The sequence below is a fragment of the Coregonus lavaretus genome (genome assembly GCF_964263955.1).
Source record: "Coregonus lavaretus genome assembly, contig: SUPER_35_unloc_2, whole genome shotgun sequence".
In the NCBI taxonomy this organism is placed as follows: Eukaryota; Metazoa; Chordata; class Actinopteri; order Salmoniformes; family Salmonidae; genus Coregonus; species Coregonus lavaretus.
Window position 1 is genome coordinate 368437 of NW_028167180.1, and position 22378 is coordinate 390814.

At 40.6% G+C, this 22378-nt stretch overlaps 2 protein-coding genes across 2 annotated transcripts in view; one reads left to right on the forward strand and one right to left on the reverse strand.

Moving 5' to 3' along the window:
- LOC311110201 (uncharacterized protein) overlaps positions 1–22378 on the reverse strand; it is a gene marked incomplete at both ends in the record, with an annotated part of 397005 nt that overhangs the window by 124900 nt on the left and 249727 nt on the right. The window lies entirely within an intron of this gene.
- LOC311110174 (T-cell ecto-ADP-ribosyltransferase 1-like) lies at positions 18164–19794 on the forward strand (the record flags this gene model as incomplete). Its single annotated transcript, XM_084188730.1, has 3 exons — positions 18164–18191; positions 18306–18388; positions 19012–19794. 3 exons carry the CDS (start codon positions 18164–18166, stop codon positions 19792–19794), a joined length of 894 nt encoding a protein of 297 aa, XP_084044856.1.

Consider the following 22378-nt stretch of genomic DNA (forward strand, 5'->3'; position numbering starts at 1 on the left):
TCTCCTAGTCTGATGGCTGTCAGGGTGTTGATGCTCTGTTTGAAATGTCTGTGTTTATTGTGATGATCAGAGGCCCAAAACCTGCAAACACACACACACACCACAAATAGCTAATTGTGTAAGACTTGATCGAACGTGAAAATTTATTGTTATTCCACACAAATAAAATTAAATAAGTTTGTGTTAAAACAGTCATTCTGCTCCAGTTTCAGGGCAGGCACTTGGCATGTGATGTGACAATAATGTTGGAGTGGGACAGCACTAACAGATCTGGGACCAGGCTAACACCCACCTGGGTCGTTGAAGGGGACCAGGATGTATGATGAAGGTTCCTGCTGGGTTCCTCTCTTACTGTCCATGATGGAGAAGGACTGTCCATGATGGAGAAGGACTCTCCATGATGGAGAAAGAGAGTGAGAGAGAGAGAGAACAAGAGAGAGAGAGAGAGAGAGAACAAGAGAGAGAGAGAGAGAGAGAGAGAGAGAACAAGAGAGAGAGAGAGAGAGAGAGAGAGAGAGAGACTACAGGGTTAAAAGCAGTCAGATATCATGTTAATACCAGTACCTAGACGGATAAAAACAGTCAGATATCACAGTTACAACATCTAAATAATGTACAGACATTTTTCATCTTAAAGTTAACTTTGTTGACTGCTGCCATCAATGACAAAAACCTGCATAGAAAAAGTTTGAATGGAGCTTTATTCACAGATTAGGTCTCATCTCTCACCCGGTGGTCAGTGGTCTGCCGTCCACCCATTTCCAGGTCCCTTCATTAACAGAGTCAGTCAGACCAATCCAGACTCTCTTCTTGAGATTGAAGAGAAAATCCTGTTGTTGAGAAAGATAAATATTTATACAGTGAGTTACAAAAGTATTGGGACAGTGACACATTTATGTTTAGTTTTTGGCGCTGAACTCCAGCACTTTGAATTTGAAATAATAGAATGACTATGAGGTTAAGGTGTAGACTGTCAGCTTTCATTTGAGGGTATTTTCATCCATATCAGGTGAACCGTTTAGAAATTACAGCACTTTATGTACACAATCCCCTATTTCAGGGGACCATAAGTATTGGGAGAAATTCACTTATATGTGTATTAAAGCAGTCAAAGCTTAGTACTTGGTCCCATATTCATAGCACGCAATGAATACATCATGCATTTCCTGTTTGTTTTGGTTGTGTTTCTGATTATTTTGTGCCCAATAGAAATTGATGGTAAATAATGTATTGACTCTCTCTCTCCTCTCTCTCTCTCTCTCTCTCTCTCTCTCTCTCTCTCTCTCTCTCTCTCTCTTTCCTCCTCCTCCCCCTCCCCCCTCCCTCCCTCCCTCCTCCCTCCGTCCGTCCCTCCCTCCTTTCCTCCCCAGGTTTTGAGAGATGAGAAATTTTATTTTCCATGATTCACTGGACTAGAGCTCAATTAAGAAATTGACTTCATATTAGAGGAAACCAGCTCACTCACCAGAAAGCAAATTATGAAGCCTGTCTCTCTGACCAGTCAGGGTGTTGTATCTGGTCTGTAGCTGGTCTCTCTCTTTAGTCAGGGTGTTGTATCTGGCCTGTAGCTGGTCTCTCTCTTTAGTCAGGTTGGTTTTATAAAGAGAAAAATGCTTCTCTTCAGAGTCTTTGATGATTCTGTTTTCTGGAAAGGATTGATACATATAGCAATTGTAAAAAGCACAATTTCTTAATGCAACTGTAAGTTACAGGCATTAAAAACAAACAGTCTAAACAATGCTAAAAGTGGACAGAATATCTTGGATGTGGTTTGCAAGTTCCTTAAACATGTCTAACAGAGGAGGAATTTAGTGAATTTGGACCTTGTTGTGAAAGTCTGATATAGTGTAATGATTAGATAACAATACACTCACAGACTAGTCTCAGGGAGATGTTGTGAGTGACTTGTAGAACACACAGCATCCCAAAGCTCACAGCAACCATCCTGTAGAGTCTTCTCCCTGAATCGTCAGGTCCTGAGGAGAAACAAACTGATGTGAGAACACACACACATGCACATATACCCACCCCCCGACACACACACATACACACTAACACATACACACACATATACACAAGCACGCATACACATGCATGCATACACTCACATATTCAAGCAAGCACGCACCTGCACACACATACCACAACACACCTACAATCACAAACACTCACACGTAAGCACACACATCTCCTCTCCTTCTATCTCCTCTCCTCTCCTCTATTCCTATCTCCTCTCCTCCTATCTCCTCTCCTCCTATCTCCTGTCCTCCTATCTCCTCTCCTCATATCTCCTCTCCTCCTATCTCCTCTCCTCATATCTCCTTTCCTCCTATCTCCTCTCCTCCTATCTCCTCTCCTCTTATCTCCTCTCCTCATATCTCCTCTCCTCCTATCTCCTCTCCTCCTATCTCCTCTCCTCATATCTTTTCTTTTCATATCTCCTCTCCTCCCCTCCTATCTCCTCTCTTCATATCTCCTCTCCTCCTATCTCCTCTCATTTTCCTCTCCTCTCCTTCTATCTCCATTCCTCCTATCTTCATTCTCAACCCTATTAGAGGAGAAGGTCCAAGGTCCCTCTCCTAGGATTGTATTCTCCAATGTGTTTTGAGAAGGAGGGGAGGAGAGAGGACGTGAGAAAGAACCAAGGAAAGATGAATTGAGAAAAAGCCCGTTGGCAAGTCTGAAATACCACTATTTCACCTCTATGGTGAGTTAATCTCTCTCTTTAACCACTAGGTGGAAACATCACTTAACCATTCAGTACTGTATCCAACCATCAACATAGTAACTACTAGAGAGAGAGAGAGAGAACATTGTTACAGTAGGCAACTGTTAAACAATTATTTTTTTGAAAGAATTGTCATCATTCCATGTCTTTACAGTGTAATCTTGTCCATAGTATATCTCACCACAGTCCTCCTGCCCAGAGAACTGACCACCATTATCAGGCTGTCCTGCCCCCCAGTACCTAAACAACACAGAGAACCAGACAGTCAGACACTGTGGTACAAACAACCTCCTCAATTATAGACATAGTCCTATGTTTTTTCAGCTTTAAAGCCACACTCTGTAAGATGTAGATACCATCATCAAGAGTGGGTCATCAACAATGATCATTATTTGTTAGTTAATTACATTTTCATATGAAAATACCTTATTTACATAAATAGGTAAATAGGCCTAGCAACCAGCACTTCTTACAACTAGTTGACAAGCAATGAACATATGACACAAATTCACAGTTGACAGAAAGGCCTATGATCGAACACAGAGCAGCCTCATACACACTGCAAAATATACAGATGTAGGATCTTAATTTGAGCAGGTTTGCTATAACTGGAAAATAGTCCTGCAGCAACAGAAAATGATAAGTATTATGATAATTATAATTAATGGAGTTTTTTCCTTCTTCTTTAGGGCAAATCAAGTCTTGCATTTCAATGTGGAAATTACAAACTTTAGGAACCTTTTTAAACCTTGAATACACTAAAAGTTTGCATTTCCTGCTATTCAGGAAAATTCTCAGCATCAAAAGAGTGATCAAAATGAGATCCTACATCTGTAGGAAGGGTCTCTTCTTTGAGCTATCAGGCTAAGAGACATGCTGTGTGTGTGTGTGTGTTACCTGAGTGCTGGTCTCCTGGTCCATTATTAGGAGCAGTGTCTGTTGTCTCTTCTCTCTTGGTGCTGGTCTCAGCGTCTCTCAGGGTGTCTGCACTGATGTAGATATCCATAATCCTCTCCTCCATCTCACCTCTGTCAAACTTGACCTTGTTGTTCATATCTGGCTCAGCATAGATGACCTTTGACATCTTTAACAATGCCTGGGTCTTTCTTTCTATGTAGGTCTACTATACATTAAGTCTATGCTTCTATAATTAATGTGGTGGTCTTCCAACATGGCCGCCAGGATGCGTCGTACGTCAACTGCAAGCCCTCTATACGTAAAGTCTCTGCTTCTAGTGATATTTCTGTCTCTGAGTCATCTGTGAGTCTCTGTCAATGTGACTGCTGTAGGTGTTAACTCTAGGGAAGTATCAACAAAATGACACGGGTAGTTGTGGCTATGCTAATACAAAAAAAATAGAACAGGTTTGCATACTCGTGTACGTACTTGTGTGAATGTGTGCATGTGAGAGATTGTTACAGTGGTTATTGTTAAACTATTTTCCGTGGCACAATATAAATCATTCCATATCTCTACATGGTCATCTTGTCCAGAGTATATCTCAACACAGTCCTCCTGCCCAGGGAATGGCACTTGCTATTTGTGATGATGGACAGGACACTATCATACCAGGAAGATATAGATAATAGAGGGGAAGTGGAGAACAAAGTCTAGCTGTTAACATATATTAAATATCATATGTAACAGCCCCAAGATAATTCAGGTAGTTTCCAGAACTCCTCCTTCCTTTCACCTTTCTGCTGATTTGGACCCTCTGTTTACTCCCAAATATACACCAACATGTTCAGGAGGTCCAGGACTACAAACATGGGTCATTATAATGTCCATACAATAGATGTGACACTATAACCTGCTCCAAGTGGATATTGAGGGTTGGTAGGCTTAACCAGTGAGGATGAGATGACAACAGAAACCACCAGGGCTCTCCTCTCTCTTGATGAACCTTATTGGTTGAGGAGTTTTTGAGTGACAGCTGGTTTAACCACTTCACTTCCCTCTTTTGGGACCCATATAGGGGAACAACAGTCAAATATGAGCATTTGATATTGGGCTTATATGTAACTTGACAACAAAGACTGACTGTCAAAAATGATTAAGAAACATCCTTTGATACCCTTTGATATCTCTACTACACTCCTATACAGTGTATGTAATGGTGGTTTGGTAGAGTTGAGAATGTTTGCACCAGACCTAAATGGGAGCATGTAAATATATGTAGCAAGTAAGAAGAATGTATTTGAATTGTAATTGATTAAATGCACTGCATGTAGAGTGTGCAAAAAGTCAAATGTACTAACGTCATGTTGGATCTAATGATGTGTGAAACATAACTACTCAAATCAAATCAAATCAAATTTTATTTGCCACATGCGCCGAATACAACACGTGCAGACATTACAGTGAAATGCTTACTTACAGCCCTTAACCAACAGTGAATTTATTTTTAACAAAAAAGTAAAAATAAAACAACAACAAAAAAAGTGTTGAGAAAAAAAGAGCAGAAGTAAAATAAAATAACAGTAGGGAGGCTATATATACAGGGGGGTACCGGTGCAAAGTCATTGTGCGGGGGCACCGGCTAGTTGAGGTAGTTGAAGTAATATGTACATGTGGGTAGAGCTAAAGTGACTATGCATAAATAATTTACAGAGTAGCAGCAGCGTAAAAGGATGGCGTGGGGGGGCAGTGCAAATAGTCCGGGTAGCCATGATTAGCTGTTCAGGAGTCTTATGGCTTGGGGGTAGAAGCTGTTGAGAAGTCTTTTGGACCTAGACTTGGTACTTCGGTACAGCTTGCCGTGCAGTAGCAGAGAGAACAGTCTATGACTAGGGTGGCTGGAGTCTTTGACAAAGTACTGGTACACAGGAAGCTACAAACAGGAAATAAGTAGGACTTTTATTAATATGCTACTACAAACAAATATAACAATAAGTGTGTTTGTAGGTTAGAGAGAGAGAGAGAGAGAGGAAGTTGTGTCACTGTAGGCTACTGTACGTGTTACAGTATGTTGTCATGGTGATGTTAAACCCTTATCTCACAAATCCAGTTGAGTTTGCTGTCACATGACATGTCATTCCATGCCTTTAGAGGACTCCAATATTTGTGTATCTCAACACAGTCCTCACCCCCAGTAGGACCTGCATTATCAGGCTGTTGGTCATACCTATACCTACAGGGTTTAAAACAGTCAGATATCATGGATAATACCAGTACCTACAGTGTTAAATACATTTACATTTTAGTCATTTAGCAGACACTCTCATCCAGAGCGACTTACAGTTAGTGAATGCATACATGTTTTTTTTAAATGTTTTTTTTTCATACTGGCCCCCCGTGGGAAACGAACCCACATCGCTGCCGGCCAAACCCTCCCCTACCTTGGACAACGCTGGACCAATTGTGCGCCGCCAATACAGTCAGATATCATGGTTAATACCAATACCTACAGGGTTAAATACCATCAGATATAATGGATAATACCAGTACCTACACGGTTAAAAGCCGTCAGATATCATGTTTAATACCAGTACCTACAGGGTTAAAAACAGTCAGATATCATGGTTAATACCAGTACCTACAGGGTTAAAAACAGTCAGATATCACAGTTAGAACATCACAATCCTAAATAATATACAGAAAAGTTACAGTTTAAATTCAATTTAGTTGACTGCTGCCATCAATGACAATAACCTGTATAGATAAAAAGTTGAATGAACTGAATATTGGAGCCTCATTGTCACAGTAGTTATAATCTCTTACTCTGTGGTCAGTGTTGTTCCATCCACCCATTTCCAGGTCCCCTCTCTCTCTCTGTCAGTCAGACCAATCCAGACTCTCTTCCTGAGATTGTAGATAAACTCCTGTTGTTGAGAAAGATATATATATATACATGGAGCTCCAAAAGTATGGACACATTTTTGGTTGTTTTGGCTCTGTACTCCAGCACTTTGGATTTGACATGATAATGACTATGAGGTTAAAGTGCAGGCTGACAGCTTTCATTGTAGAGTATTTTCATCCACATTGGGTGAACCGTTTAGAAATGACAGCCCTTTTTTTACATAGTCCCCCCATTTTAGTGGACCAAAAGTATTCGGACAAATTCAATTATATGTGTATTAAAGTAGTCAAAGTTTAGTATTTGGTCCCATATTTATAACACGCAATGACCACATCAAGCTTGTGACTCTACAAACTTGTTGAAAGCATTTGCTGTTTGTTTTGGTTGTGTTTCACATTATTTTGTGCCCAATAGAAATGAATGGTAATAATGTATAGTGTCATTTTGCAGTCACTTTTATTGTAAATAATAATAGAATATGTTTCTAAACACTTGTACTTAATGTGGATGCTACCATGATTACAGATAGTGCTGAATGAATTGCGAAAAATGATGAGAGAGAAAGTTAAAGATGCACAAATATCATACCCCCAAGACACGATAACCTCTCCTGTTATTGTAATGGTGAGAGGTTAGGATGTCTGGGGGACAATGTACTAAAAGTGCTGTCATTTCTAAAAGGTTCACCCCCCCCCCCCCCCCCCCCCCCCTCGCTCTTTCTCTCTCTCTCTCTCTCTCTCTCTCTCTCACCTGTTCTTCTTTGCTGTTTATTATCACCAGGTCTGCTCCTCTGTCTACACAGTCCTGTCTACTCTCCTCCCAAGTTTTCTCCTCAGTAGAGAGGAAGTAACAACTGCAGTCAAACTTCTTCCATCCATCAAAACAACAGGGTTTCTCTGTTTGATGACACAACACAACACTGATACAATATGATACAAAACAACACAATAAACATCACATTTTATTTTCCATGATTTACTGGACTAGATCTCAATGAACAAATTGACTTTATAATTAAGAAAGGTATGAAAACCATTTCACTGACCACAAAGCAAATTCTGAAGGCTGTCTCTCTCAGCAGTCAAGTTGTTGTAGCTGGTCTGTAGCTGGTCTCTCTCTTTAGTCAGGTTGTTGTATCTGGCCTGTAGCTGGTCTCTCTCTTTAGTCAGGTTGTTGTATCTGGTCTGTAGCTGGATCAAGTTGTTCCTTTTATCCTCAGAATCTTTGATGGCTCTGTTATCTACAAAGTATAAACACATAGTTACTAGGTAAAACACCAGGGAAATAGGCCTAGTAACCAGCACTTCTTACAAGTAGGTGATAAGCTATGAACTTGGACACAAACTTACAGTAGACAGACAGGCCTATGATCCCAGCCAGTAGAACACACAGCAGCCCCAGACACACTGCAGCAACTAGGAAGGGTCTCTTCCCTGAGCTATCAGGCTCTGTGGACACATAAAATAAAATATTATGTTTTATGTGTGTGTATGTGTGTGTGTGTGTGTGTGTGTGTGTTACCTGAGTGCTGGTCTCCTGGTCCATTATTAGGAGCAGTGTCTGCTATCTCTTCTCTCTTGGTGCTGGTCTCACCGTCTCTCAGGGTGTCTGCACTGATGTAGATATCCACAATCCTCTCCTCCATCTCACCTCTGTCAAACTTGACCTTCTTGGTCATATATGGCTCAGCATAGATGGCCTCAGACTTCTCCAAAAACTGTTTGTGTTTTCAGTCTATTCTCAGTTTCTGGTCCTAACGTTACCCCTGTGTCTGTCTCTGTGCCTGTTTCTGCTCTGGCCTTTCACCAATGAACTAAATTCAGGTTGACTCTGATGATGTGTGAAACATAACTACTGGTACACAGGAAACTACAAACAGGAAATAAGTAGGACTTACATTCACATGAAACTAAAACTAAATACTACGTTTGTGTGCATGCATGTGTGTATGTGGGTTTGATAGAGAGAGAGAAAGAGAGAAAGAGAGAGAGAGAGAGAGAAATAGAGAGAGAGAGAGAGAGAGAGAGAGAGAGAGAGAGAGAGAGAGAAGGAGTAAGTTGTGTGCACTGTATGATGCTGTATGTGTTACAGTATGTTGTCATGGTGATGTTAAACCACTTTCTCACATATTGTTATGAGAATTATTTAACTAACATTTTCAGTGTCTCTGTGCGTCTCCCAAAAGGTTGTAATGCTTTTGGATCAAGAAACGGACAGAGTCCCGGTTTGCATAGTCAGGCCTTTATTAATTGAGAATTCTGCCACAAAATGGTCGTACAATATTTTTAGACGCACACGTCATACGAAAATCACACCCCTCTGTAGACGGGCTGTAGTTTTCCACTTTAAAACTGCTCTCCTGACCATCAGTTCACACACACACAAACACACATACACACACACACACACATACATACACACACATACACACATACATACACACACATACACACACATACATAAACACACATTTTCTTATCATAGTCTACTCCCTGCATTCCTCAGTTATCGCCGTTCTCACAATATTCTGCACCATGTTTAACAGTTCTCCTTCTTCTTCGCCATCCGGTCTAACTCCTACTCACATTGCTAAATAGTAACACAATGTCATAGTCTTTACTGGTCCTACACTCACACATTACCAGGTAGTAGATTCTAACACATCTCACACAGTTTCGGAGTGTAATAATTAGTCACTACTAAGAAAGTACTAATCATACTTAAAACAAGAACATTTCACAACTATATTTAAGGGTGGAACATTTAGTCATTACTTTTAACCTGTACATATTTTAATTTCTATATCACAAATCCAGTTGAGTTTGCTGTCACATGACATGTCATTGCAGGCCTCCAGAGGACTCTGATCTTTGTGTATCTCAGCACAGTCCGCCTCCCCAGTAGGACCTGCATTATCAGGATGTTGGTCATACCAGTACCTACAGGGTTAAAAACAGTCAGATATCATGGTTAACACCAGCACCTACAGATATCCACAATCCCCTCCTCCATCTCCAACTTGACCTTGTTGTTCATATCTGGCTCAACATAGATGACCTTTGACATCTTTAACAATGCCTGGGTCTTTCTTTCTATGTAGGTCTACTATACGTTAAGTCTCTGCTTCCAGTGATATCTCTGTCTATGAGTCATCTGTGTGTCTCTGTCAGTGTGACTGCTGTAGGTGTTAACTCTAGGGAAGTATCAACAACATGACACGGGTAGTTGTGGCTATGCTAATACAAAAAATAGAACAAGTTTGCATACTTGTGTACGTACTTATGTGCATGTGTGCGTGTGAGAGATTGTTACAGTGGTTATTGTAAAACCATTTTCTGCTGCACAATATAAATCATTCCATGTCTCTACATGGTCATCTTGTCCAGAGTATATCTCAACACAGTCCTCCTGCCCAGGGAATGGGACTTGCTATTTGTGGTGATGGACAGGACACTATCATACCAGGAAGACATAGATAATAGAGGGGGAGTGGAGAACAAAGTCTAGCTGTTAACATATATTAAATATCATATGTAACAGCCCCAAGATAATTCAGGGAGTTTCCAGAACTCCGCCTTCCTTTCACCTTTCTGCTGATTTGGACCCTCTGTTTACTCCCCAGATTGTTTACTCTCCTCTCTCTTGATGAACCTGATTGGTGGAGGAGTTTTTGAGTGACAGCTGGTTGAACCACTTCTCTTCCCTCTTTTGGGACCCATATAGGGGAACAACAGTCAAATATGATGATATTGTGCTTATATGTAACTTGACAACAAAGACTGACTGTCAAAAATGATTAAGTACTACTACACTCATATACAGTGTATGTAATGGTGGTTTGGTAGGGTTGAGAATGTTTGCACCAGACCTAAATGGGAGCATGTAAATATATGTAGCAAGTAAGAAGAATGTATTTGCATTGTAATTGATGAAATGCACTGCATGTAGAGTGTGCAAAAAGTCAAATATGTTAACGTCATGTTGTATCTGATGATGTGTGAAACATAACTACTGGTACACAGGAAGATACAAGCAGGAAATAAGTAGGACTTTTATTAATATGCTACTACAAACAAATAAACAACAATAAGTGGTTTGTAGGTTTGAGAGAGAGAGAGAGAGAGAGAGAGAGAGAGAGAGAGAGAGAGAGAGAGAGAGAGAGAGAGAGAGAGAGAGAGACACACACAGAGAGAGACACAGAGAGCGACACAGAGAGAGACACAGAGAGAGAGAGCGAGAGAGAGAGAGAGAGAGAGAGAGAGAGAGAGAGAGAGCGAGAGACACACAGAGAGAGAAGTTGTGTGCACTGTAGGCTACTGTACGTGTTACAGTATGTTGTCATGGTGATGTTAAACCACTTTCTCACAAATCCAGTTGAGTTTGCTGTCACATGACATGTCATTCCATGCCTTTAGAAGATGCTGATCTTTGTATATCTCAGCACAGTTGTCATCCCCAGTAGGACCTGCATTATCAGGCTGTTTGTCATACCAGTACCTACAGGGTTAAAAACAGTCAGATATCATGGTTAATACCAGTACCTACAGGGTTAAAAACAGTCAGATATCATGGTTAATACCAGTACCTACAGGGTTAAAAACAGTCAGATATCATGGTTAATACCAGTACCTACAGGGTTAAAAACAGTCAGATATCATGGTTAATACCAGTACCTACAGGGTTAAAAACAGTCAGATATCATGGTTAATACCAGTACCTACAGGGTTAAAAACAGTCAGATATCATGGTTAATACCAGTCCCTACAGGGTTAAAAACAGTCAGATATCATGGTTAATACCAGTACCTACAGGGTTAAAAACAGTCAGATATCATGGTTAATACCAGTCCCTACAGGGTTAAAAACAGTCAGATATCATGGTTAATACCAGTACCTACAGGGTTAAAAACAGTCAGATATCATGGTTAATACCAGTACTTACAGGGTTAAAAACAGTCAGATATCCTGGTTAATACCAGTAACCTACAGGGTTAAAAACAGTCAGATATCATGGTTAATACCAGTACCTACAGGGTTAAAAACAGTCAGATATCATGGTTAATACCAGTACCTACAGGGTTAAAAACAGTCAGATATCATGGTTAATACCAGTCCCTACAGGGTTAAAAACAGTCAGATATCATGGTTAATACCAGTACCTACAGGGTTAAAAACAGTCAGATATCATGGTTAATACCAGTACTTACAGGGTTAAAAACAGTCAGATATCCTGGTTAATACCAGTACCTACAGGGTTAAAAACCGTCAGATATCCTGGTTAATACCAGTAACCTACAGGGTTAAAAACAGTCAGATATCATGGTTAATACCAGTACCTACAGGGTTAAAAACAGTCAGATATCATGGTTAATACCAGTACCTACAGGGTTAAAAAACATTTCGATATCAATGTTAATACCAGTATGACAGGGTTAACAACAGTCAGAAATCACAGAACATTACAATCCTAAATAATATACAGGAATGTTTCATCTTAAAGTTAACTTTGTTTACTGCTATCATCAATAACAACAACATGTATAGAAAAATGTTGAATGGAGTCTTATTGACAGATTAGTTATCATCTCTCACCCTGTGGACAGTGGTCTGCTGTCCACCCATTTCCAGGTCCCCTCATTAATAGAGTCTGTCAGACCAATCCAGACTCTCTTCTTGAGGTTGTACAGAAATGTCTGTTGTTAAGAAAGATAAATATATATATACTACCAGGCAAAAGTTTTAGAACACCTTCTCATTCAAGGCTTTTTCTATATATTTTTACTATTTTTTACATTACAGAATAGTCGTGAAGACATCAAAACTATGAAATAACACATATGGAATCATGCAGTAACCAAAGAAGTGTTAAACAAATCAAAATATATTTTATATTTGAGATTCTTCAAATAGCCACCCTTTGCCTTGATGACAGCTTTGCACACTCTTGGCCTATTAACAGACGTCAGTTCAACGTCTGGTTTTGATTTACATTTGGTTGAGTTGGGTGAAAAAATATGAAATACCCTTACGTTGATTACTTTTAGCAAATCCAAAAGTTGATTCAACATCATCACAGTGATTTTTGGGGTTTGAAATCACATGGAAACAACGTTGATTCAACCAGTTTTTGCCTAGTGGAAAGCTATTACAAAATGTAGTCCAGAAAGAAAACACCATGTAGAAATATGTTTAACCATTCAGTAAAGAATGAATAATGCAAATCTTGGCGATATGAATAAATAGTTGATCTGATGTGTCTCCACCCGGTCCCTCTCTGTTCTCTGTCTGTGGCCCACAGATGGTGGCAGGATGCTTCAAGGCTCCATCCACCAATAAGAAGGAGACTTGGGTTGCATCCAAAATGGCACCCTATTCTCCATATAGTGCACTACAAAGTGAAATAGGGTCCAATTTGTGATGAAGGCTTGTAGACCAGACAGTTTGGTGCAACGTCCTCTTCATCTTTGATCATTCTGTTCTGTGTTTTTGTCCTAGAAATGTAAGTGATTTGTCAACCCTAACACAAGTCATATTTGAATAAATTAACTAAGCTGATGCTGTGTTGTTTGTTTATTAATTTGGGTCGACTGTGTGTGTGAGTGGGTGTGTGTATGTGTGTGTGTGTGTGTGTGTGTGTGTGTGTGTTCTTGTGTGTGTGTGTGTGTGTGTGTGTGTGTGTGTGTGTGTGTGTGTGTGTGTGTGTGTGTGTGTGTGTGTGTGTGTGTGTGTGTGTGTGTGTGTGTGTGTGTGTGTGTGTGTGTGCATGTATGTGCGTGTGCATGTGTGCCCTCTCAGTACTTTTCTGCCTTCTGTCTCTGTTTAACACTGTTTAAAGTATCCAATCACATTCAATCAGGAAGCTGGTAGACCTCAGAGGACATTGTTCCTTTATTACTACATCTGGGGATTTGTTCTTCTTCTTATTAAAGACATTGATGCTGTTAATTGATCATGAAAAAAATGAAGAAAAAAACAAATCATAAGACTACATGGCAAATTACATGTCACGTTGCTAAAAAACTATGAATACAAACATTTGACAGATTACTATATGTTTACATACATACTGTCCTCTAAATCTTAACATAACTATACTTTTTTTCTCTTTTTGTTCTCTCTCTCCGTCATTACCTTAATTTTCTTCTTCCTCTGCTGTGGCTCACTCTGACAGTGAGACCTAGATTCAATCCGTAGAGGAGAAGATATGCGCTATAGCTCTATTGAAACGTAAAGTTAATTTTCAATTAAGCTGAGTTTACCGTGAATGCAGTCTCCGCATAGGTGGGAACATTGCCTTTGAATTTCAATTCCACTATAGCGCTGATCTTCTGCGCTGCAGACTGAATCTAGTACCTACATTGTGGGCGTGTGTGAGAATGAAGGAGGAAGTTGTGTGCACTGATGGCTGCTTTATGTGTTACATTATGTTGTCATGGTGATGTTAAACCACATGTATCTTGTCTGTAGCTGGTCTCTCTCTGCAGTTGAGTTCTTTGAGGCCTTATAATCTGCAACAACAATGTGTGCATGTGTGCGCGAGCACGTGTTTTGTCTTGTGCGTGCATGTGTGTGCATGGACATTTCTGTGTGTGTGTGCATGTGAGAGAGACTGTGTGGCTGTTTCCTGAGGATTGGTCTCCTGGTCCATTATTAGGAGCAGTGTCTGCTGTCTCTTCTCTCTTGGTGCGGCTCTCACCGTCTCTCAGGGTGTCTGCACTGACGTAGATATCCACAATCCTCTCCTCCATCTCACCTCTGTCAAACCTTTTATTCATATCTGGCTCAGCATCGATGGCCTCAGATATCTCCAACAACGTACAGTGTTTTCTGTCTACCCAGGATCTTGTGATATCGTTACCTCTGCCCTGTGTCTGTTCCTGTCCCTTACCGTAAGTGACACCGTTTTAACAGATGAGAAACTGTCAAATCAACAAATCACTGGCCACCAAGTGACTCCCCCCACTTTAGCTTCGAATGGAAACATGTTTGTTTCCCATCGTGCACATCTGTTTTAAACATACACTATATATACAAAAGTATGTGGACACCCCTTGAAATTAGTGGATGTTGATATTTCAGCCACACCCGTTGCTGACAGGTGTATAAAATCGAACACACCGCCATGCAATCTCCATAGACAAACATTGGCAGTCGAATGGCCTTACTCAAGAGCTCAATGACCTTTAACGTGGCACCGTCATAAGATGCCACCTTTCCAACAAGTCAGTTTGTGAAATTTCTGCCCTGCTAGAGCTGCCCCGGTCAACTGTAAGTGCTGTTATTGTGAAGTGGAAACGTCTAGGAGCAACAACGGCTCAGCCGTGAAGTGGTAGGCCATGCAAGCTCACAGGACGAGTGCCGAGTGCCGAATCGCATAGCGCGTAAAAATCGTCTGTCCTCAGTTGCAACACTTACTACCGAGTTCCAAACTGCCTCTAGAAGCAACATCAGCACAATAACTGTTTGTCTGGAGCTTAATGAAATGGGTTTCCATGGCCGAGCAGCCGCACACAAGCCTAAGATCTCTATGGTCAATGTTAAGCGTAGGCTGGAGTGGTGTAAAGCTCGCCGCCATTGGACTATGGAGCATTGGAAACACATTCTCTGGAGTGATGAATCATGCTTCACCATCTGGCAGTCCGACAGATGAATCTGGGTTTGGCGGATGCCAGGAGAATGCTACCTGCCCCAATGCATAGTGCTAACTGTAAAGTTTGGTGGAGGAGGAATAAGGGTCTGGGGCAGTTTTTTTTGGTCCGGGCTAGTGAAGGGAAATCTTAATGCTACAACATACAATGACATTGTAAACGATTCTGTACGTCCAAATTTGTGGCAACAGTTTGGGGATGGCCCTTTCCTGTTTCAGCATGACAATGCCCCCGTGCACAAAGTGAGGTCCATACACTATTGGATGCACATTTTGTTTTTTGCGCTAGCACTACACAGCTGATTCAAATAACCAACTCATCATCCAGTTTGATTATTTGAATCAGCTGTGTAGTGCTAGGGCAAAAAACTAAACGTGCACACAGCGTGGGTCCCAGGACCGAGTTTGGGAAACCCTGCTCTATGGCTCTGTCTGACACTAAGGCTCTATCTAAATTAGTCTTTCATCGATTCCTCTCCTCCTTCTCAACCCTATTAGAGGAGAATGTCCATGGTCCCTCCTCTTGGACCATATTATCCAATGCATTTTGAGAAGGAAGCAAGGAGAGAGGAGGAATTGAGGAAGAATGAATTGAGAAAGAGTCCATAGGCAAGTCTGTAATACCACTATTTCACCTCGATGGTGAGTTAATCTCTCTCTGACATTTACATTTTAGTCATTTAGCAGACGCTCTTATCCAGAGCGACTTACAGTTAGTGAGTGCTTACATACATTATTCTTTATTTATTTTTTTATACTGACCCCTGTGGGAATCGAACCCACAACATTGGCATTGCAAACGCCATGCTCTACCAACTGAGCTACATCCCTACTGGCCATTCCCTCCCCTACCCTGGATGACGCTGGGCCAATTGTACGCCGCCCCATGGGTCTCCTGGTCGCGGCCGGCTACGACAGAGCCTGGATTCGAACCAGGATCTCTAGTGGCACAGCTAGCACTGCAATAGAGTGCCTTAGACCGCTGAGACTCTTTAACCACTAGGTCAGGGTTCTTCAATTCCGGTCCTGGAGGGCCGAAACACCTCTGTTTTTCATCCTCTCCTTCTAATCAGGGGCTAATTCAGACCTGGGACACCAGGTGAGTACAATTAACTACCAGGTAGAAATAAAAAACTGAAGTGTTTCGGCCCTCAAGGACCGGAATTGAAGAACCCTGCACTAGGTGGAAACATCACTTCACCATTCAGCACTGTATCCAACCATCAACATAGTAACTACGAGAGAGAGAGAGAGAGAGAGAGAGAGAGAGAGAGAGAGAGAGAGAGAGAGAGAGAGAGAGAGAGAGAGAGAGAGGAGAGAGAGAGAGAGAGAGAGAGAGAGAGAGAGAGAGAGCGAGAGAGAGAGAGAAAAAAACATCTTAAGCGCTTAAGCCTAGGCACAGGGATAGTCTATACATAGTGAGTGTTATCTTCACAGACCCAGTTGATGGTTTTTTAAGACCAGATGTCATGGTGCATCCTTCCAACTCTTCATGGGTCTGGTTGCTGTCTGTGAGATCTCAACACAAGCCACCTTGACATTCAAGTTATTAGGCTCCCCTTCCATCCAATACCTATAAACCACACAGAGAATCAGAGTTGAAAATCATCCAATACATAAATAGAGAGAGAAAGAATGAGAGAGCGAGCGAGAGAGCGACAGAGAGAGAGACAGAAAGAGGAGAGAGAGAAAGAATGAGAGAGCGAGCGAGAGCGACAGAGAGAGAGACAGAAAGAGGGAGAGAGAGACAGAGGGAGAGAGAGAGAGAGAGAGAGAGAGGGGGAGAGAGAGAGAGAGAGAGAGAGAGAGAGAGAGAGAGAGAGAGAGAGAGAGAGAGAGAGAGAGACAGAGAGAGAGAGAGAGACAGACAGAGACAGAGACACAGAGAGAGAGACATAGAGAGAGAGACTCAGCGAGACATAGAGAGCTGGCTGGGGATGATTCCACTGTTCCACATGACATCTACCTACATGAACTATTATACAACTCTATAGCTCTACTCTATTCCATAGGAGAGAGAGCATCACACAGAAACCTTAGATTCAGGGACAGAGTCAAAGGTGGACGTATTACTAGCTACAGGTACAGCTGTAGTGTTGGTGACAGAGACCTGGGTGGACGTAATACTAGCTACAGGTACAGCTGTAGTGTTGGTGACAGAGACCTGGGTGGCTGTAGTACTAACTACAGGTACAGCTGTAGTGTTGGTGACAGAGACCTGGGTGGATGTAGTACTAACTACAGGTACAGATGTAGTGTTGGTGACAGAGACCTGGGTGGATGTAGTACTAACTATAGGTACAGCTGTAGTGTTGGTGACAGAGACCTGGGTGGATGTAGTACTAACTACAGGTACAGATGTAGTGTTGGTGACAGAGACCTGGGTGGATGTAGTACTAACTACAGGTACAGCTTTAGTTACTTATCTATGTTTTACTTAACACTTTACACACTATTTTCTTAAAAAACTGCATTGGTGGTTAAGGGCTTGTAAGTAAGCATTTCACTGTAATGTCTACACCTGTTGTATTCGGCGCATGTGGCAAATACAATTTTTGGATTTGATTTGATTTGATATATCTCAGTATCACTATAAAGATATTACATTGTAATGAAGAACGTGAAGGTAAAGATGTATCCAAATTGAAAGAGAAAGTAACTTTAAGGTTCTCTTTCAGTCAAGACCTCAACGTCACTGTATGGGATGGATCGTTATTATCACAGCTATAAAAAGAAACGCATGGTTGGGATGACAGAGAGAACTGATACACTGTAAGAAGAGTTTGATTGAAGAGCTCCTTGCATCAATAGTTACTAGTACAGAGTGCAGGTGAGTGCTTCTCCATTTGACAGGATGTGACATATTATTCCAGTCTTAGGAACAGGTTGTTGTTGTTGTATCACTTGGGTTGTTGAAATAAGAGTTAACTTTATTTGATTATATACTTTGAACATGCTGTAGATTTGAGGTCAACAACTTCTGCAACATGGGTGGTGGATATTCCTTAATTGATGGTGAGATATTTTTTAGCAATGACAACCGTTTTGTATGTAGCTGCAACTTATTTGTATGTAAAGGCACAATGGAAATGTTTCTCATCCTTTGACTGGTTGTGTTCTCATCTTTAGATGTGAAGAGCACTGAGAAGAAGAAAAACTACATCTCTGTCTTGGTTTTGATTCTCTGTCTTCACTTTGGACTGGTGACACAGGTACCCTAAGAAAAATACAACCTCAAACCTAATATTTCATTTACCTAGTTTAGTTGATTTACCCTGCTTATAATAAATTATGGCAAATCAGGAAATCAAGTTGAGTTAACAAAACGAGGCAATAACATTTGTTACATTATAAAGTATAAGTTCATACAACTTTACATTTAACACCAGCAGGGTTCATTTATATTTTTAAGTTGAACAAGTACTCATTTTACAGAGATAAGTTGAACAAGTACTCCTTTTACAGAGACATAATTTTAAAAAATAGTGTCCCACGACTGTTTTTTCTGACAAGAAAAGAGTGTCCTTAAATGTTATGGGCAATACCTGTGAATAGGCTTCATGTTGTTTTGACTACGCCCTGAGCTATGCAGAAAAAACAAATGTCTATCATATTTTTGTCATCCTGCTTTGGGACTTGGGCGGTGCTATTATTTTGTACTTTCATTTTGCACATTGACATAAACCAACAGACAAACACACAAGTCTACTATTGTTTTCCTCACAGTTGGCCTCACAAACTGCGGCCAATAAGGGATCGGTAGACATTTTATCACCCAAGCAAGGACCTGATAGGTCTGTAAGGAGAATGTCCCTAAAGAATGTTACTGTTACAGAAGGAGATTTTCCCACTGGACATGGCAGCTGATTCTGTTGACGACAAATACGATGTCTGCAGAGACGAAGCCTTTAAGAGAGTGGAGAGCTACTTCCTCCCACATGAGAAGAACACCACCACTAACTTCAGAAGAGCCTGGGACATTGCAGAGAAACATGCCTCCACTCCAAAAGATGGTCTGCAAAAAGTGCATTCCATCGCTATGTATTTGTACACAAATAACAAACCCCAACCTCCATCCGAATCCATCTACCTGAACTTCAACGAAGCAGTTAGAGAAGGCAGATATGGGTATGGAACATCATTCCAGCACCATTCCCTGCACTTCTATCTAACTGACGCCATTCAGATTCTCAAACAAAGTCAAACATCATGTAGGACCACCTACCTTAGAACCAATGTAACTTTTGATCAGGATGTTGTCAACAAAGAAATGCGCTTTGGTTATTTTGTCTCAAGTTCTATACATAAGACCTTATACGATTTTGGAGACACATCCTGCTTTGAGATCAACACATGTTTTGGTGTTAACCTGACATATTACTCTGCCTGTGCAAACGAGGGGGAAGTTTTGATTCCTCCCTATGAGGTATTCAAAGTCACCAACATCCAGATGAAGTCAGCAGTGAATAACCTGTGGTGTAAAGTCGTCTACACTCTAAAGAGCACTGGAAAATGGAAGAGTGACCTGAATTGTAAAGCAATAGATACAGGCTACTGCTACATAAAGCTATTAACTATGTTCATAGTCGCAATAGTGTTCATATATTTACAAAACTAAAATAGTGATTTTGTCAGACAGCATAGGCAGCAGCTCTGTAGAGATTAGATGATTATTTGGAATGAAAGAATAAAGTCATCAAATAAAAGAAATGTAACATACACAACAACTGAAATATTTTATTAAAGAAATGTGAATAAATGATGGTTAATAAGTGATAAGCAGTAATGGGAAGTCACTACTATCATGGGACTTTTATTAATTGTTTTATTCTGTGTTTTTACAGAATCCAACCCTTATAACGCATAGTGTATTTAATGTTTAAGAAATAATCAAAACCGAAATCAGTTATTATTTTATAATAATCTAACTGAAACCGAACCAACCTCAAAAAAGCACTATTACCACATATCATAGAACCAAAGTGTAATTTGATCAGAACATTGTCATCAAAGAAATCGATTTCGGCACCTTCACCTTGAGCACTCTAGGCAGGGGAATAGGCAGAGATTCATTTGGAGCGACGTCCTGCTTTGAGATCTCCACATGTCTTGGAGCTGACATATCATATTACTCTGTATTTACTGGAGAGAGAGAAGTCTTAATTCCTCCCTATGAGGTATTCACAGTGACCAACATCCAGACGAAGTCACCAGATAATAAACTATGTTGTGAAGTCGTCTACACACTAGCGAGCAATAGAGTTCGTAAGAGCTGAACTGCAAATTGGTGCCAAAATAAATCAGAAAAGCAGTTCATTTTTATTTTAATCACAATCAGCAGAACAGCCGATACAGGCTTCATATTGCTGTTTAATTATGTTCTGTATATTACTGATCATTCCTCCCACCAATGTACAAGGAGAAGTAATCTGAAAAAAAGGTATCTTTCTCAGCTCTCAGGTGTAACGATCCTGTTAAATGGATAAACACGCATTACTTTCTCAGATTAAGATTTTTGGAAATAATATAATGTATGGTAATAGATTGAAATTGAATGTAATTAATTAATTTGTCATTTGATTATATTTTTAGCATGTGCACTCCAGCTTATGTTGAATAAATAAAAACATTGAACATTATTACATCCCATGTCCTATATATCCACTACCTGTACATCAATTATAAAGAGATTAATTTCATCTCACTTGAAGAAAATGAGTTTGTTCTCAGGTTGCAATTAGAATGGACTACAAAGAGATTTAGATTTAAGGAAAGATTCAAAGATCTTGACAAATGAAACCTGAAGCTTCAATCGTCACATCTGAGTGAGATTGTGGCTAACATGGTAAATCTTTACCCATTATTCAACATAGTTGTACAAAGAAATTAAACTTAGTTATGGCTTTGAAATGAACTTGAGGCCAAAGATTTGAATTGTAACCAGAGTGATAAGAGAAGAGGAAACTGTCAGAGGGAGATGGGAGGGAGGGAGAGCAGGAGCAGGGTTAGTAGTTTCCTGTGTCTGTGAGGTCAGAGGGAGATGGGAGGGAGGGAGAGCAGGAGCAGGGTTAATAGTTTCCTGTGTCTATGAGGTCAGAGCTCAATACTGCTCAATCTATCAACCACACCGAGGATAGGACGGTCTCGTTCCAGGCCGCCTATTTTGAAGACAGGCTGCAGCCATTAAGACATGGCTGCTGGCCAAGTCATCGACTGTGCTGTTGGGCATCAGATTGCTATAGCATTTGATTTGGTTAGCTGATATGTTAAACATCTATCTAAGAGATGTGACATCTGGCAGGCAACTTCAATGTAGTCAGCCTGGAACGTGGCCAACCTCATGAGTGGGGTTGGAAGAGAGATGAGGAGTGACTCAGTTACCAAGAAGCTTTCAGCAGCCATCATGTTGACTAGCAGAGACAACAGAGGCCATAGGGTGGCAGTGAACCGTCATAACAACCTACTGACTAAACTGGTGTTTTGACATTAACTGTTGCTTTGACACAAATACAAAACACAATATATCTAAGAGATGGAAAATACAATGAATATCTTATACAGTAATGATGACACCTGCATAGTTACATCTGGGAAACTGAATGACATTTATCTTTGTCAGGTTGTTTGTGTTGTGGTTTGCACCAAACTCAGCCTGATGATGACTGTGTCACACCTTCAAGAGGGCCTCAAACTTTAGTGTGGATTCTGGGGGGGAAAATATCACAAGAAAATATACCTGTTAGTGGGAAAGAGATCAACAGTAGTCAGAAGTCACCCTGATGATTGACTGATGACTGGTATCATTCCACATTTGATCAAATTTATATAATATTTTATGAAATATTTAAATGGACAATGAAGATGTTCTATTATATTCTAGTGTGTCCTTGTGTGTTTGTGCCTTGGGCTTTAGTGTTTGTGGTTTGAAGGGAACACTACTGTATGTGCACAAATAACTAACCCAAACCCATCTACCTAGACTGTATTAGAACACAGATAACTAACCCAAACCCATCTACCTAGACTGTATTAGAACACAGATAACTAATCCAAACCCATCTACCTAGACTGTATAAGAACACAGATAACTAACCCACACCCATCTACCTAGACTGTATTAGAACACAGATAACTAACCCAAACCCATCTACCTAGACTGTATTAGAACACAGATAACTAACGCAAACCCATCTACCTAGACT